Raw genomic sequence first — 15,516 nt, 5'->3', positions numbered from 1 at the left:
ACGTCTTTGGAGTGCCAACAGCCCAGTGTGGGGAGGAGGACTGCCCTGAAGATACGATCTGACTCGCGGTGGACATTTTGCCCTATGTCGAAGGCAACCCTTCTATGACAATAACATCATCTTCTGCGGGGGAGTTAGGAACAAAAATGTCCAACAATGAGTTGTCTGGGGACTGTTCCTTACGGATCTCCCTCCCTTTATCTGCTGAGGATTTCACACATTTGGTTGTCCCATGTTCATGAAGCTTCTCACCATGCCCAGATGGGTGTGCTGTCATTTCTGGCACCTTTTTGTTACCACAACTCCCTATGAGATCCAACCCATCACTCCCTTTGTGATCCCTGTTAGGCCTTGGAACCATCACAATCTGATGGTAGTCCTCATAGTGAGTTTGAATCATTTGAAGGATCTGAAGGAGCATGCCCTCCAACAGGTCCGATTTGCTCTCCAACTTTGCTATGCGAGCGTCCACATTGGCCACCTTTAGCTCGATGCCCTGCAGAATGTAGCACACAACTATTCAGAGTTTAACACGTAAGTTAGAAGCCACAAGTAAAGACAAATGCCTTCATGGTCGGGTGTAAAGGGACCTTCCCGCATAAGAAACATGTGTCGCATTTGTATTTAGGTTTTTGCTTTTTAATAAGGTAGCGACACATGCTTGGTAAGCGGGGTCCACAAGAGACAGAAACCAAAACTCAGCGCAGCGGAACACTTCATGGGGTTTCACTCACTGCCACTGCTTGTTGTTAACTCGGCATGAGGATAGTAAACACATACACCTACACAACGTTCAACCCAGGTAGGGTCTCCACACATACCTCAGCCAAATCAACTAGGCGGCCAACTAAGCCTTTCTCCTCATTTGTGACAACATCACCACCACCATCGGCTGGCTCAAACAACTGCTCCAGGGAGACGGTTAAGGTATCAACATGAGGTTAGCATGTGAGACTCTTTCAATCTATCTTAACTCACAAAAATAGACACTACCAACCACGACAACACTCTAAGCATCCACTACAGTAACACCAACAACAAAACACAAATAACAAAAGTGAAGTCACCAAGACAAACCAGCTTAACACTATGCTCCAAGTTTATGCTGTTATCCTGAATGGTACCAAGGACATCATTGGTGTCAACGCGGAGCCCGTCATTGACCCTACAGGAAACAGAAATCAAAATTTTAACTCACAAAGATCCCATTTTACCAATGTGATCAAGATAACGGCAGAGAAACTGATCACCAGCCATGTACGTGGCTTACCTGACACCAGCGGAAGGATCATGAGAATCTATAAAAAACGGGTCGAACGTTTCCATTTCTCAACTCAAAGTGTTTGCGGGGATGATAGTGTTAGGACCGTCTCCAATTTAAAATAAACACAGCTTTGTGTCCATTAAACCTCTAGGGATTTGAGCATAAATGGGATATGATGTGACTGTCACCTATCGATGTCATCAAAAGGGTAAAAGGGATGATAATCACTCCGCTTTTTAATTCCTTTGTATTTTGATGCGTGAAACACCTGTGGGCCTTCGTCCTTCCTGTTTCTACTCAATTCCACAAGAAACGTTAATTCACCAATTAATTGGATCTGACGGCATTGGCTTTAGTTCACTTTGTCCATCTTGGCCTCTGATATCCTGATCAATGGAAGGTAAGACATCAATCAGAGCTATTGTACTACCAATTTTGTTGACACAAGTTTTTCGCCCATTAACACAAATATTCACTAACATCACTCGCCGAACCACCTAAGGGTTACACACACCATAACAGATTCCTCCATGCGTGGCACAAATTTGTAAACATTTAGGGTCATGGAAATTTAAAGGTTTCAACCAATACTCCAACCCATTTCGCTGCTCCTAAACCATTCTTACTAAAGCCAACATACTAACCCCTGTCACAAAGACTGGTAGGCGATTGAAGCCAAGACACATGCCTTTTCCTTAGAACTGTTAACCCTAAAGTCACACAACACATGCTCAGCTTATCCACCGTTATGGAGATGGGCCGTAACTTTGGGCCCATTGGGGATACGACTCAATCCAGAATTCTGGTTTAAAAAAAAAAGTTAAAACCCAAACGTCCTAGGTCCATATGCTACAATTATCGTCCACTAAATGTTCCTCATCTTCACATTTTTGTTCCTTTGGAGAATGAGAATGGATACATCTTTCGATGAACTTCTGCATCTCCTATGGTAGGCAAATCATTCTTATTTGTCATAGAGGGTAGCCTGTCTCTTCCTTGCTCTCTGTTTCAGACCCACGTGCTCGGTCTACATCTATGCTTTCGGGGTCCCTGGTGGATACACATATCGATTTTTAAAGGAGTGACCACAAATTCATTTTGAAATTTCAAAATGATGTTTAAAGGAGACCAGTAAAAAATAGCGCAAGTTTCCTTAACAAGGTTCATCGCAACTAATCCCCCGATGAATAAGACAACATGCAGAAAAAAATAAAAAATATCGTTACAATCGACTATAATCATTCACACGCCCACACGGGATTTCCTTCCTATCTAATTTATTTTTTTTCCCAAAGATCAATAACGTTTTTTATAACAAAACTATAAGCCACATTTCACTACCATCAAAATTAAAGTTTCAAAACATGGAACAACCGAACTAAAATTTTGTGTCAAACCTAAATTTTTTCGATCATAAGTGGCTGGTTTAAATACAAACGTTTTGATTGACAAAACTAGGCTCACAGATACCTACTATAAGAGACACGTCGATGCAAAAGTAACGGTTTACAAGGAGATGTTGCATCCAATTCATTTTGCAAAGTTATGATCCAACTGTGCGCTAAGTATGTCTTTAACACAAATTTATGTTTGGAAATGTTTACATAAAACTGTATAATGTCAAAAAATATAAAACAATAGCTTAGAGTATACAACTTATAATAGCTTTTCAACAAGAATGTACCCCAAGCAAGCAACAAGTTAAACAATATTGTTATATTATCCCATCATTGAAGGGAGCGTATTTAATTAGACGTTATTAATTAACTTAACAATAAATTTAATATTTCTTAACTAAAATAACAGTAACATTTAAAAGTTGTCATTTTTTTTAGCTTTCAAGAAGAAAAAATTTGTTTACTTTAAAAAAAGTTCTTCTTAGTGTTGTACTCTTTTTCTAGTACTCTGAATAATGTTATTCTTAATGGTAATTAAGAATTCAGCGTGTCTGATTTTATTCTTATATGGTATCATAATTTATATCTTAAAAAAAAGGTTAAAACATTATATGGCTAAATTTTAAAATACCAAACCAACTTTTTTAGGCATTTGCCTTAAAAATTAAAATACCATTTCAGAATAAAATCTGCTTAGTCGTATTAGAAATTGTTAATTTAACATTCGACACAGTTAAAATATTCATATAAGTAATTTTTAAAATAACAAAATAACATTTTAAGGTTGATCTAAAAAAATTTGAAATACCATTATAGATTAAATTTATGTTGTTTGATCGTATTAGAACCGAAAAATTCGAATTCAATTTTAACAAAACTAAAAAACTCATTTTAAATTACTAATGTACTCTTTTTAAAAGTAAAATAAAAATAAAATTTTTTAGTTAATTTTAAAAAATACGAAAATATCTTCTAGATATCAAGCTAGTTGACTGTATTAGAAATTAATATTCCAATTTCATTATTAAAAGATTGAAATATACCTAAAATTCATTTTAGGAGAATCAAAATTTTCCAAACTTCAATTTTTAATAGACATAATTTTTTTTTATAATTATAATACATTTTATTATTATTCATATTAATCACGTACATTAATTTCTATTATTATAATAATTACTATTACTTCTATTATTGTTACTTCTTATGACTAGCACATATTTAAACCAAAATGTTTTACACCTTTTAATAAAATTGTTTTAATCAACGAGCAAGTGATTTAAATTTGCATGTTACTCAACATCAATTTCTACTGCCAAAAACGTCAACCCTTTTTCCGCCAGAACCATGTCCAATCTTAGTCACATTGTCCATGCTTTGTCAGAAAGAGTAGAATAGATCTTCATTCTCTACCAATACCATCTACATCATACACCCATTTGAAAATTTAAAAATTTTATCCTTGCACCCTTGCATACGCTACACATTCTTCTTATTCATTCTAATTACTCCTATATAATTGCCATTTTGACGCCAGGGCTGTGGAGGCCACACACAAACCACAAACAAAAAAGAATTCACCCACACGGACCACATGGAACCAACACCAGACTATTATTGTGTCTTTGCCGGTTGGGTGCCTGGGATCTACACTTCCTTCGAAGAGGTTCAAGAACAGATCAATGACTTCCATGCTCCATCTTGGTGTAAGTTTGCATCTCTTGATAATGCCGACAAAGCATGGGGTCCTCTTCTTTGGCGACGGGGACTACGATCATGGTCTAAGCCGCATTAACAATGGCTTGGCGCCAGAGCCAGTTACCCTGGACCATTATCGTGAAAAACAACGTGTCACATTGCGAGCCCTGCATGAACGGTTTCGCCGCGAGGACCAGATCCCCCTTCCTCACTACTTGAGAGGTAAGTTCCAGTCAGACCTAAACTGCTTTACATTCATACTCTAAATCACATTTCCTTGCTGGTAGCGCCTAATACTCCTCCTTTGTTTTCATAGCCAACGACCTAGCCCCCAGTAAACCCTCCAACGCTCACCTTCTCACCTTCAGTATGAGAAAACTGCTTAGTGATGCATGTGACAGGCTTGAAATTCCGGAACCCCTGTACCGACTCATGACAAAAACTTTCCGCGATGGTCGCACATGTTATCGCCACCTTGCCTCACTTGTCCCTCCCCCTATCAACAACCTTTGGTCGAGTCTGGCCGGATAGCATTCGACGTCGATACCATCATAGAAGACGCGGCGAGAATGACACTACGCGCACTATGTCCCCGCCTAGAAGTCGTCGTCGATGACTACAACTACGATATTGTCCAGGCTTTGACGGACAAATATGCTAACCTAGCCAATCACTTTCGCAACAGCGGGCTAAAGGGAAAGATGAACGTCGCACACCCACACGACGACACTGAAGAACCCCCAGAAAAGGTATTAGACCTTGATGCCATCACCAATCGCAGTATGGGTGCATCCAGCTCCGCCATCCCACCCGAATCGGACTAATCTTTCTGGGCACATCCTGCTCCAACTGCATCTCCACCCCCATCTAAGTATAGGTTCCCGCACCTTAAGTCGTTTCTCTTCTATGTTACATGTCGTTCTTCCAGTCCAGTCGTCCCTTCCATATGTTTACCTTCACTACTTCCCTCATGCCAATTTCTGTCTTCAAACTTCTGCTTGTTTCTACCAATGCTTTTATTGTCATGCAATGCTAATCACGCTGTAACAATATTTTCTGATTGTCATGAGTTTTGGCATGGGTTTACGATTTTTATGATATCTCATTCTTAACCATCATCTCTTTTAAAATTTGGTATAACTGGACGAAATAACACCTTAAGTTGTACTAACTGTAACGATTCCTCCCTACTTAAGTGCTATTTACAATATATTAAAGTTTAATCATACCAAAATAACTACCTACTTTACTTCTTTATTTCTTTTAATTTTATTTTAATCATATTTCATGAAGACCACTTATTTGGAATTTTTTTATAGAAATATCCATTACCTATCAACTACAAATTTTAATAAACAAAAATAATTCCGAATTTACATGAATATTAAAAAAAATTTGCAACCACAAAACCATCTTTTTCCTCATCCTATTTTTGCAAATACCATATAATTCACTTTCAGGAAAAATCAATAATTTTTTTTAAAATGTTTTCATGCACAGGATAAATCAATCAAAAGTAAGACTTGCTTCGACTTAATTTACTCACATTTTCCCTTGAAATGTACCTGACAAAATTTAACTTACATTAAAAACACTCATCCATTGTGTGGTGTTATTATGATTTTTTTTCACATAAAATAAAAAATTATCCTTTGCGTACTCATATTAATCATTCTAATTAATTGATCAAGAACGTCACACAATTTTAAGAAAATAAATTTAAATTAAAAGATTATATCACAATAAATAACATATTTCAAACCAATTAATCTTTTTACAAATCAACTTAAACATTTCAAACAAAAAAAAAACATTTAAATTGGTAACAACATATATTAACTTAACTCTGATTTTTAGAAAGGTCAAAATTGTACTAAATAATACCTAACTTTTAACTTTCACGAATTTTTTTCTACAAAAATATTTTCATGAAATAAAACCGCTTTCACAATTTTCGTGAACCATACTTTATTTAAAACAAAACAAAAAAGGAAAACCACATTTTACCCACTCAATACAATTTTTTGAAACACACTCATTCGCAACGGTCCAAACCAGCATTTTTTTTTATAGAATTGAACTGGTCCAAACCATATAATATGGCCCAATCATAGAGGAGAAGCAACCAAAAACGTAACTCGCCCAAAACCTTATCAACTCCACTCAGCTTTGCCATATCACTCCCGCACAGCTTCCAAGCATCAACTTACTATGGGCAAACATGCCAACCGCTTTCTCCCTCAATCCATAACTTTCCAAACCCGTTGAGGACCCACCATGCGTACTACACACTCTCCTTCACGAAAGACCGCATGCCTCCAATCCAGCCCATCCAACTTTTTTAATTTATATCTGTATGGTTGAATAGCGCGAAATATCATGTTCCGCACCACCACAGTGGCATACCTAAACACTTTCCATAAGTATAACACAAGAATCCAATAACAATAGAGATATCTTAATAAAACATTTAATTATATTTATATATATCAGATAATAACAAAATATATTTAATTATATATATTAGATTATAACACAAAACTCAAATAACAAAAAAAATATCCAAGTAAGATTTTCAATTATATAATAAAAGACATCAACTGATTTAACCAAGATTTAATTATATTGACATTGGATTATAATAAAATAAAATATTTATATACTTAATTGTATATATTAGATTATAAGTAAAGATAAAAAATCTAAGATAATAAGTTAAAAAATAATTAAAACCATTTAAATATAAATCTAATGAACTACTTATCTGTTTTATTAATTGTTATAACTCAAATACTATTTTTATATATTTTAATCTACGTCTAATAAAATAAACCAAAAATAAAACAAATAAAAAAATTGTAATTTTCCATTTGTTATGTTTTTGGTGGTCCGTGGTTTGTAGTTGGATTTGGTGCTTGTTTAAAAAGAGAAAGGGAAGTAATGTAATAATGGGCATAGGCCCAAAAGGCCTTGAAAAACCCTAATTCTCTTTAGCAACATAGCTTATTAACTTCGGAAAATCAGCTGCCCCCTTCTCTATTAGAACTTAGGGTTTCAACGCTGCACTCTTTCCGCACGCTTAGGGTCGCCAAGCTTCAAACAAACATGGCTGACAAAGCGGTTACCATCAGAACAAGGAAGTTTATGACTAACAGGCTCCTCTCCAGAAAGCAATTCGTGAGTTCGTTCACCATTCTCACTTTCGCACTGTTTTTATGGCTTTATCATGGACTTTAAGTATATAGATTTTGGAATAATTGGGATCTGATAACGATCGATGAATTGTGCGTTAGATAGGGTTTTATTAATAATAATGTAGCTGAGCCTCGTTTTCTCTTTAATTGTGTGGTTGTAGGTCATTGATGTTCTTCATCCAGGAAGGGCAAATGTTTCTAAGGTACATTCTGCTTGTGAGCTCAAAACTTCAAATTTAATTGATTTTTGTCAGGTAGTTATTAGTTGGACAATTATGGTGTTTAGGGTTTTTAATTTGTTGTGTTTGGAATATGAAGGCTGAGCTTAAGGAGAAGCTTGCTAGGATCTATGATGTTAAGGACCCCAACACCGTGTTTGTGTTCAAGTTCCGCACCCATTTCGGAGGTGGCAAATCAACTGGTTTTGGTTTGATTTATGACACTGTTGAGAATGCTAAGAAGTATGAGCCTAAGTACAGACTTATTAGGGTAAGATAAGTCGATTTTTTGTTCTTCTAATGTGGTTTTTGTTTGTGAGTGTAATTGCTATGGAATGAGAAACACTTCCATCCAATTACGATGTGTCTTTCAGTCCTTGTAAATTGTAAGACTGGTAAGTTAGTGCTTACTAATATTAGTTGTGATTGGATGGCCTTTATGTATAATAATATAGTACTTCTTCAATTCATGTCAACACTGTTCTTTTATTTTTAGATTGGAGTGGCATGGGGTGAAAATATGTTGATCTTTATTGTTGCTCCATAATGTGACTTGAAATTGTATACTGTTATGATCAATGAGCAATAACATTAGAGATGTTCCAAGAAGATTAATTTGAATGCTTGTGCATATTAGAATTCATTAGTTTTCAGATGAAATCATTAGCTCTTTTTAATTACTTCCATAATTTGTTCTGCTGGATTACTTATCCCTTTTGTGTATTAGAATTACGTTAAGATATTTTGCACAAGAACGTACCCTGTATGCAAACAATATCCCACATACTATTTTTGCACTTAAGAATTATTGAACCTGTGAATTCTGTAGCTGAATCTTACCATGCTCATGTCTTGTTATGCATCCATTAGTTCATTTTTGTCTTAGGGAATCAGAACATTTCTTCTTCAAAATCTGTGCTTTGTTTTTGCATAATCCTTCACTATTCCTCTTTGTCATTTGCAGAATGGACTTGATACTAAGGTTGAAAAGTCAAGGAAGCAAATGAAGGAAAGAAAGAACAGGGCAAAGAAGATCCGTGGAGTAAAAAAGGTAAATAGTTGCCAAAAATAAATTCTTTTGTTATTGATAATCGTTCATCCTGTATTGCTCTTGTTTAGTAAAAGTAGTAACCTCAGTCATTTTTAATATTTTCAGACCAAGGCTTCTGATGCTGCCAAGGCTGGAAAGAAGAAATGAGTTTTCAAACATCCCGGTTCTGTTTTTAAGATTCTTGTGGTGTTGGAATTTTGTAATGGCTATTTTATTTTATAGATTCCTAGATTGAAATGTTTCGGTAAATGCCCTTATCTTTTTGGCTCTTAAATTATTAATGTTCAGTTACAACTTAAGATTTAGGAGAACTCAGTTGATAACTTACGGCTGTTTTCAAATGTTTGCTAGACTGTGATTATGAATTCCTATGGTGCTTGAAAATTTGACGGATCAATCACTTATTTTATAGGATTTTTATATGCGGTAAATAAATCATTTATGATCATAAAATGTTGTGATGTTTCAAAAAGAAAATAAACTATTTTTCTTTTGGATAAATATCGCGATGCATTTATTTTTGTGAAGAAGAATGTCAAATTGAAATTAGCTTTTGCGTATGCAAAGTGTGGTTCATATGTGTACGTTAGCAGGTTCTAAAACCTAGTTATTTTTTAAATATAAAAGTTTTACCTACAATGACATCTTTTTTTTTTCTTTTTTGGTCGACCTACTATGACATCTTAGTAGACATATTTTAGTCACTAGTACAGAAGTCTCAGGCACATAGGAGACAAATATTTTAGCCGCTAGTGATCGGGTGGGCTACCTTAATCTGGGCCTAAATTGAGTGAGCTCCATCAGATTATGTTTTTGTATTTCTTATTTTGGTGGCTCGAATATGTTTTTGTTTAGCATAATAGTAAATATTTATAGTTAGTAAAAATAAATTTTAAATAGTTTACTTTGATTTAATTTAATATTTTTAAAAGTAATAAATTAAATTAACAATTTACATTATTAAAGATATACTAAATCATAATTTAAAATTAAATACTATTATTTAAGATATACTAACACTAATATAGAATTAAATCATTATTCAAACTCTTCCCCTCTAAATCAATCATAGCGGCTTATTTGAGGAAATTGTTTTAATTCGATTTTCTTTCTATATACGATATATTAACATTATATGACCCCGTCCCCTAATACTAAGGGTGAAATAAGGTAAGTATAAATCAGGCTTGCAACTTACTATATGCACAATTCTTTTTAGGTGAATTTTATAGTGTTTTTGTTGTGGTGTTTAAATTGCCTAATTTATCTTGTAAAAAATAAAATATTTAAAATAAAAAGTAAATTATTTAAAATTTATTAAATATTATTTATTTTTTAATAATTTAAATACAATATAATAGGCACTATAACATTCATCTTTTTTCTAAGTCTGAATTGCTATTAGACCTGATTTGGCCTAGAGTTTGTTGGATAATTAGACATTTTTTTTAAAAAAAATTTGGAAAAAAGACAAACTAATTCCTAAGTTTTTATTTTGTGGACAATTACGTCCCTGAAAATCTAAAAATACAAAAATGCCCCCTTACTATTTAAAACGCATGACAGATCGGTCCTTCCGTGCAAAATGCTCCCTCAGACGTAACGGAGGCAGGTGATGTGGCGCTTAGTTGGCGTTGACGGGTGACCACCGTAACGGTGTATAGGTGTAAAGGTTGATTGATATTCGGGAAAAATTTGTCTCTGGATGAAAAGACGACGTCGTTTTGCTTATGTGCCCTATGTCTTCAAATGGAACTCAGTCACCATTGTCGTTGTCATTTCTGTTAGAGCTTGAGAGTGGTGGTCTTGTGCAGTGTTCAATGGCCAGCAACGGAGCTTCATCCAGCATACGACGCGTTCCACTGCCGTCAATCGTTAAATGCGTGAAAACTGGAGAGGAGAAAGACAAGATTGCTCCGACGTGTAAATGTGGAGTGTATGCCATATTGTACAAATCAAGGACGACGACGAACCCCAATAGATTGTTCTTTAGATGTCCATTCTTTAAGGTAAGTTGGTGATTTTGTATTTCTTATTTTGGTGGCTCGATTATGTTTTTGTTTAGCATAATAGTTGATATTTATAGTTAGTAAAAATAAATTTTAAATAGTTTACTTTGATTTAATTTAATATTTTTAAAAGTAATAAATTAAATTAATAATTTACATTATTAAAGATATACTAAATCATAATTTAAAATTAAATTAATAATTAAATACTATTATTTAAGATATACTAACACTAATATAGAATTAAATCATTATTCAAACTCTTCCCCTCTAAATCAATCATAGCGGCTTATTTGAGGAAATTGTTTTAATTCGATTTTCTTTCTATATACGATATATTAACATTATATGACCCCGTCCCCTAATACTAAGCGTGAAATAAGGTAAGTATAAATCAGGCTTGCAACTTACTATATGCACAATTTTTTTAGGTGAATTCTATAGTGTTTTTGTTGTGGTGTTTAAATTGCCTAATTTATTTTGTAAAAAATAAAATATTTAAAATAAAAAATAAATTATTTAAAATTTATTAAATATTATTTATTTTTTTAATAATTTAAATACAATGTAATAGGCACTATAATATTTATCTTTTTTTTTAAGTCTGAATTACTACTAGACCTGATTTGGCCTAGAGTTTGTTGGATAATTGGACATTTTTTCTTAAAAAAATTTGGAAAAAGGACAAACTAATTCCTAAGCTTTTATTTTGTGGACAATTACGTCCCTGAAGATCTAAAAATACAAAAAAGCCCCCTTACTATTCAAAACGCATGACAGATCGGTCTTTCCGTGCAAAATGCTCCCTCAGACGTAACGGAGGCAAGTGATGTGACACTTAGTTGGCGTTGACGGGTGACCACCGTAACGGTGTATAGGTGTAAAGGTTGATTGATGTTAGGGACAAATTTGTCCCTGGATGAAAAGACGACGTCGTTTTGCTTATGTGCCCTATGTCTTCAAATGGAACCCAGTCACCATTGTCGTTGTCATTTCTGTTAGAGCTTGAGAGTGGTGGTCTTGTGCAGTGTTCAATGGCCAGCGACGGAGCTTCATCTAGCACACAACGCGTTCCACTGCCGTCAATCGTTAAACGCGTGAAAGCTGGAGAGGAGAAAGACGAGATTGCTCCGACGTGTAAATGTGGAGTGTATGCCATATTGTACAAATCGAGGACGATGACGAACCCCAATAGATTGTTCTTTGGATGTCCATTCTTTAAGGTAAGTTGGTGATTTTGTTTTATTGAGTTTGATTATACAGACTTTGTTTATGGTGTTTTTGTTTTGGAATGATGAACATGCAGTTGAAAAATTTCATTCATTACAAGTTCTTCTTATGGCAATAGGAGCCATGTTTTGGATGATCATGTTTCAACAATAGGAGCCAAAGACAAGTTTATGACTGAGAATGAGGTTGATGATCTGAAAGTGTATCTTAGGAAGAAAGTAGTGGAACAGAGACTAACTGATTTGGAGAAGAACTTGTTGCATCTGGAGAGGAAGAAAAAAGTTAATGTATATTGGGTTATTGTTGTAGTGGTTGGTATAATTTTACTTCCGTTATTGCCAAATTGGCTGAAAAGTGGAAAAGTAGGTCAGAAAAAATGTTGTAATTAGGTATGGGATGAGTTCCCAAGAGGTGTATGTTTTTGAGACAAATGTATTGTATTAAACGATGCTATATCCAGCAAATTGATGAAAAATGTGTATGAAGCTATTGCCCTAAGCAAGTTCATGGCATAATCTGTAGAGATTAATCTCATGGAAGAGATGTTAATATCATCAAAGAAGTCTAAACATGCCTACTGCCAAAATAAGGCATAACTTAAGCCTGTGAGTTATACAATCACATTGTTTCCAAAAAGAGTTGGTTTGTAAATCACATTATTTCCAAAAAAGATATTGATGTCATAACTGATCTCTAAACATGTAGTGTTAACTACTAGGTTTGTTTAGTCCTGGAGTGGGGATGAACTTAAACAGCTGTTGAGTTGCTTTGGGGGCTGATGCCAAAGTTTGTGGAGAGGCTCCTGATGTAATTTGTTGTTGTGGAGAGGGCAGGTGCTATTTAGGCTATGGAGGTAGTACAGATTGAGAGAGTGTTTATTTGCCCCAGATTTTCTCCTTATGGTTTGCTTAGGTCTAAATGGCCTAGGAGCAGGCCGTGATGAAGACTGGGCGGGACTCCTAAATGGTGCTTGCGGAGGCCTTGATGGTGTCGCAGCCACTGCTACTGAGGGTCCAGATTCTTACTCAGACATCGGGGTAGAGTTTGTATTCGAATTACCTTGCAGCAAGGTTGAAAGAATTGTGAATGCATCGAAAATAACAAACAAAAGCCAACAAAGTCTATGAGAGGATACCTCATTAGCAACTGAATGTTCAGTAGAATTCTGTTCAAGATGAGGAGGGTTGGTTGCATCAGGGTTACTCTGCTCCGCAGTCTGAAATGCCATTTAGTGTTTGCAGGCTCGAAAAACACATACAACTTGTCAAACGTAGGGGGTGCTTGAGGTTGAGGAGTTAGATCTAGCAATGCAGAAGACCTAGGATTACTTCTATGTATCTCCAATAAGTAGTCCCTTAATTTTTCATACTGTTCCCTTTCATTGCCTATCATCGTCACTCTTGCCTCCTTGACAGCTCTATACACCATCTTTGGATGCGCAGTAAGGTCAAAGTCTTCTCTCAAAAAATCAAGCTTCATGAGTGGTCATATGCGGGTGTGTTAGCATCCTTCTTTCCACCATTTTGCTGATCCAGTGTTGAACAGCTACATTGCTTCCAAGGTCCCTAGCACAAGTGTGCTCATTTCCATAAGTCTTGACTTGGAAGCATTGTACTTGCCTATTGTAAGACAAGTGGGCAATTCAAGGACACTCTTCATCCTTACACCCAACCCTAATTCTTTCTCTGTCATTCCTGATCCAAACTAACACCCTGCCTTTAGCAATAAAGGTATCATTTACAACCTCTTTGAACCTCCCAATTGTAGCAAATCTTTTTCCAAGCTCAAATCTTCCTTCTCCGAACTATATTGGTCATTGAACTTAGGTCAATGATGTTTGTTTCCCTCATCATCAGAAGAAACGGGTGTATGCAGCTCTTCAGACTCATACTCCCAAACAATATCATTATCATTCGTGTCTAAATCATTGATATAGTCAACAAGTGCTAGCCTTGCTCCTCTAGCTCTATTGGCTCCCTTGTAGGACTAGATTTATTGGGCTGTCTTGCAGGCCCACCTATCTTGGGCTCATGCGTAGGCCCATTCTTTCTTACATTCGACCTTGTTCTCTGAGACACACCTCTTGCTTATTTTTTGGGTTGCTTCTTGAGCTGAGTGGTTCTCTTAGAGTAATTAGGCACTGTTTCCTCTTTTCTTTGCCAGATATAGTCCTACTGACACCATCTTCCCTACTCTCACAGTTACTTTCATAATCGGGAGGTGGAGGTGCATACAACTCATCATCTGCACTCTTGTAACTATCATGCTCAGTCAACAATTGATCCAATTCCTCCACTTCAACATGATCGACATCTTCCTCTACCTCATCATTTTTCTTACCAACACCATCTACAAGCTCCGGGTCATCAATAGGATGATCAAAAAATATATAGAACTCGTCAGTATCTTTGTTTTTCATCTTAGCTTGACGCATCTGGTTGATTCATGCATCTCCCCTCAGTACATCCAGCATTGACTCTATATTCTGGCTCTTTGGATCATACCAGTATGCCTCTTTGTATGCTTGACATCCCAATCCTTTGAACAATGTTATCAAATCACCGAAATTTACGAAATTCAAGTCCATCGGTGAGAATCTCTCCACTTTACCATGTAGGTAAACTAACTCACTAGTAGGGACCCTTGAAAGGTAGCCCGCGTGATAAAAAATAAGAACCACAAAAATATCATCCATCTGCAACATTGTTCGGCACAAAATACTCAAATAGTTCACACTTTACCAAACTTGTCTAGCATGATTAGCACTAAGCATTAGCAAATCAACACCTACCTAGGCCCTAAACCCCACATAACCCATCTTCCATGTCCCTCACTAACTACATTACACAGAAATCCCAACCCACGACATGCATAGTAAATAACGTTCGAAAGCATAAACCCAATGAGTTTCGCAATAAAGGTACTTACCAGTATAGACGACAATATTAATTCCACCAACGAAGCTTCACTGCTACAACCTTACACGAAAACAAAGATCGGGAGAAGATCAATTGTTGTTTTTTTTAGGGAAAAGATCATACATATGTATGCTAGGGAATCAAGTAATTGTGTGGGATTTATATGGGCTTCTTTGGAATTACGTTTAAATGCAAGCACTACAGTCAATGTTCTCAAACGTTGCCGTTTTAAGTTATAGGGAGCTATTTGTCCAACGCTTTTTCTGCAACGGACACACAAAGCTTCTTCAATGATACCGTCTCAACACATAGACACATAAACACATAACACACCAACTAAGCACCATATCACCTGTCTCCGTTACGTCTGGGGGAGCATTTTACATCGAAGGACCGATCCGTCATGCGTTTTGAATAGTAAGGGGCATTTTTGTATTTTTAGATCTTCAGGGACGTATTTTCTCATATATGATAATTGTTTGACATTTTTGTAGATCTGTATTAATCAATATTTATATGCTATCTCACTTTATGAGG

The 15,516-nt window shown here is 35.7% G+C and overlaps 1 protein-coding gene across 1 annotated transcript; it reads left to right on the top strand.

Annotated features, from left to right (window-relative positions):
* The first annotated feature begins 7,300 nt into the window (after positions 1-7,300).
* On the top strand, positions 7,301-9,242 carry LOC130947834 (40S ribosomal protein S24-1). Its single transcript, XM_057876555.1, has 5 exons — positions 7,301-7,536; positions 7,715-7,756; positions 7,872-8,042; positions 8,736-8,822; positions 8,928-9,242. The coding sequence occupies exons 1-5, from the start codon at positions 7,465-7,467 to the stop codon at positions 8,967-8,969; spliced, it is 414 nt and encodes a 137-aa protein (XP_057732538.1). The 5' UTR covers positions 7,301-7,464; the 3' UTR covers positions 8,970-9,242.
* Positions 9,243-15,516: the final 6,274 nt, after the last annotated feature.

Source organism: Arachis stenosperma, chromosome 9 (genome assembly GCF_014773155.1).
Source record: "Arachis stenosperma cultivar V10309 chromosome 9, arast.V10309.gnm1.PFL2, whole genome shotgun sequence".
NCBI lineage: Eukaryota > Viridiplantae > Streptophyta > Magnoliopsida > Fabales > Fabaceae > Arachis > Arachis stenosperma.
Note: the sequence above shows the minus strand (reverse complement) of the source record. Positions and strands in the feature narration are given on the sequence as shown.

Bases quoted from the DNA above. Each gene is read 5' to 3' on its own strand.
- LOC130947834 (XM_057876555.1), top strand. From the start codon at position 7,465: ATGGCTGACAAAGCGGTTACCATCAGAACAAGGAAGTTTATGACTAAC. The intron at 7,757-7,871 runs GTACATTCTGCT...TGGAATATGAAG, and splicing joins GAAGGGCAAATGTTTCTAAG to GCTGAGCTTAAGGAGAAGCT. The intron at 8,823-8,927 runs GTAAATAGTTGC...TAATATTTTCAG, and splicing joins AGATCCGTGGAGTAAAAAAG to ACCAAGGCTTCTGATGCTGC.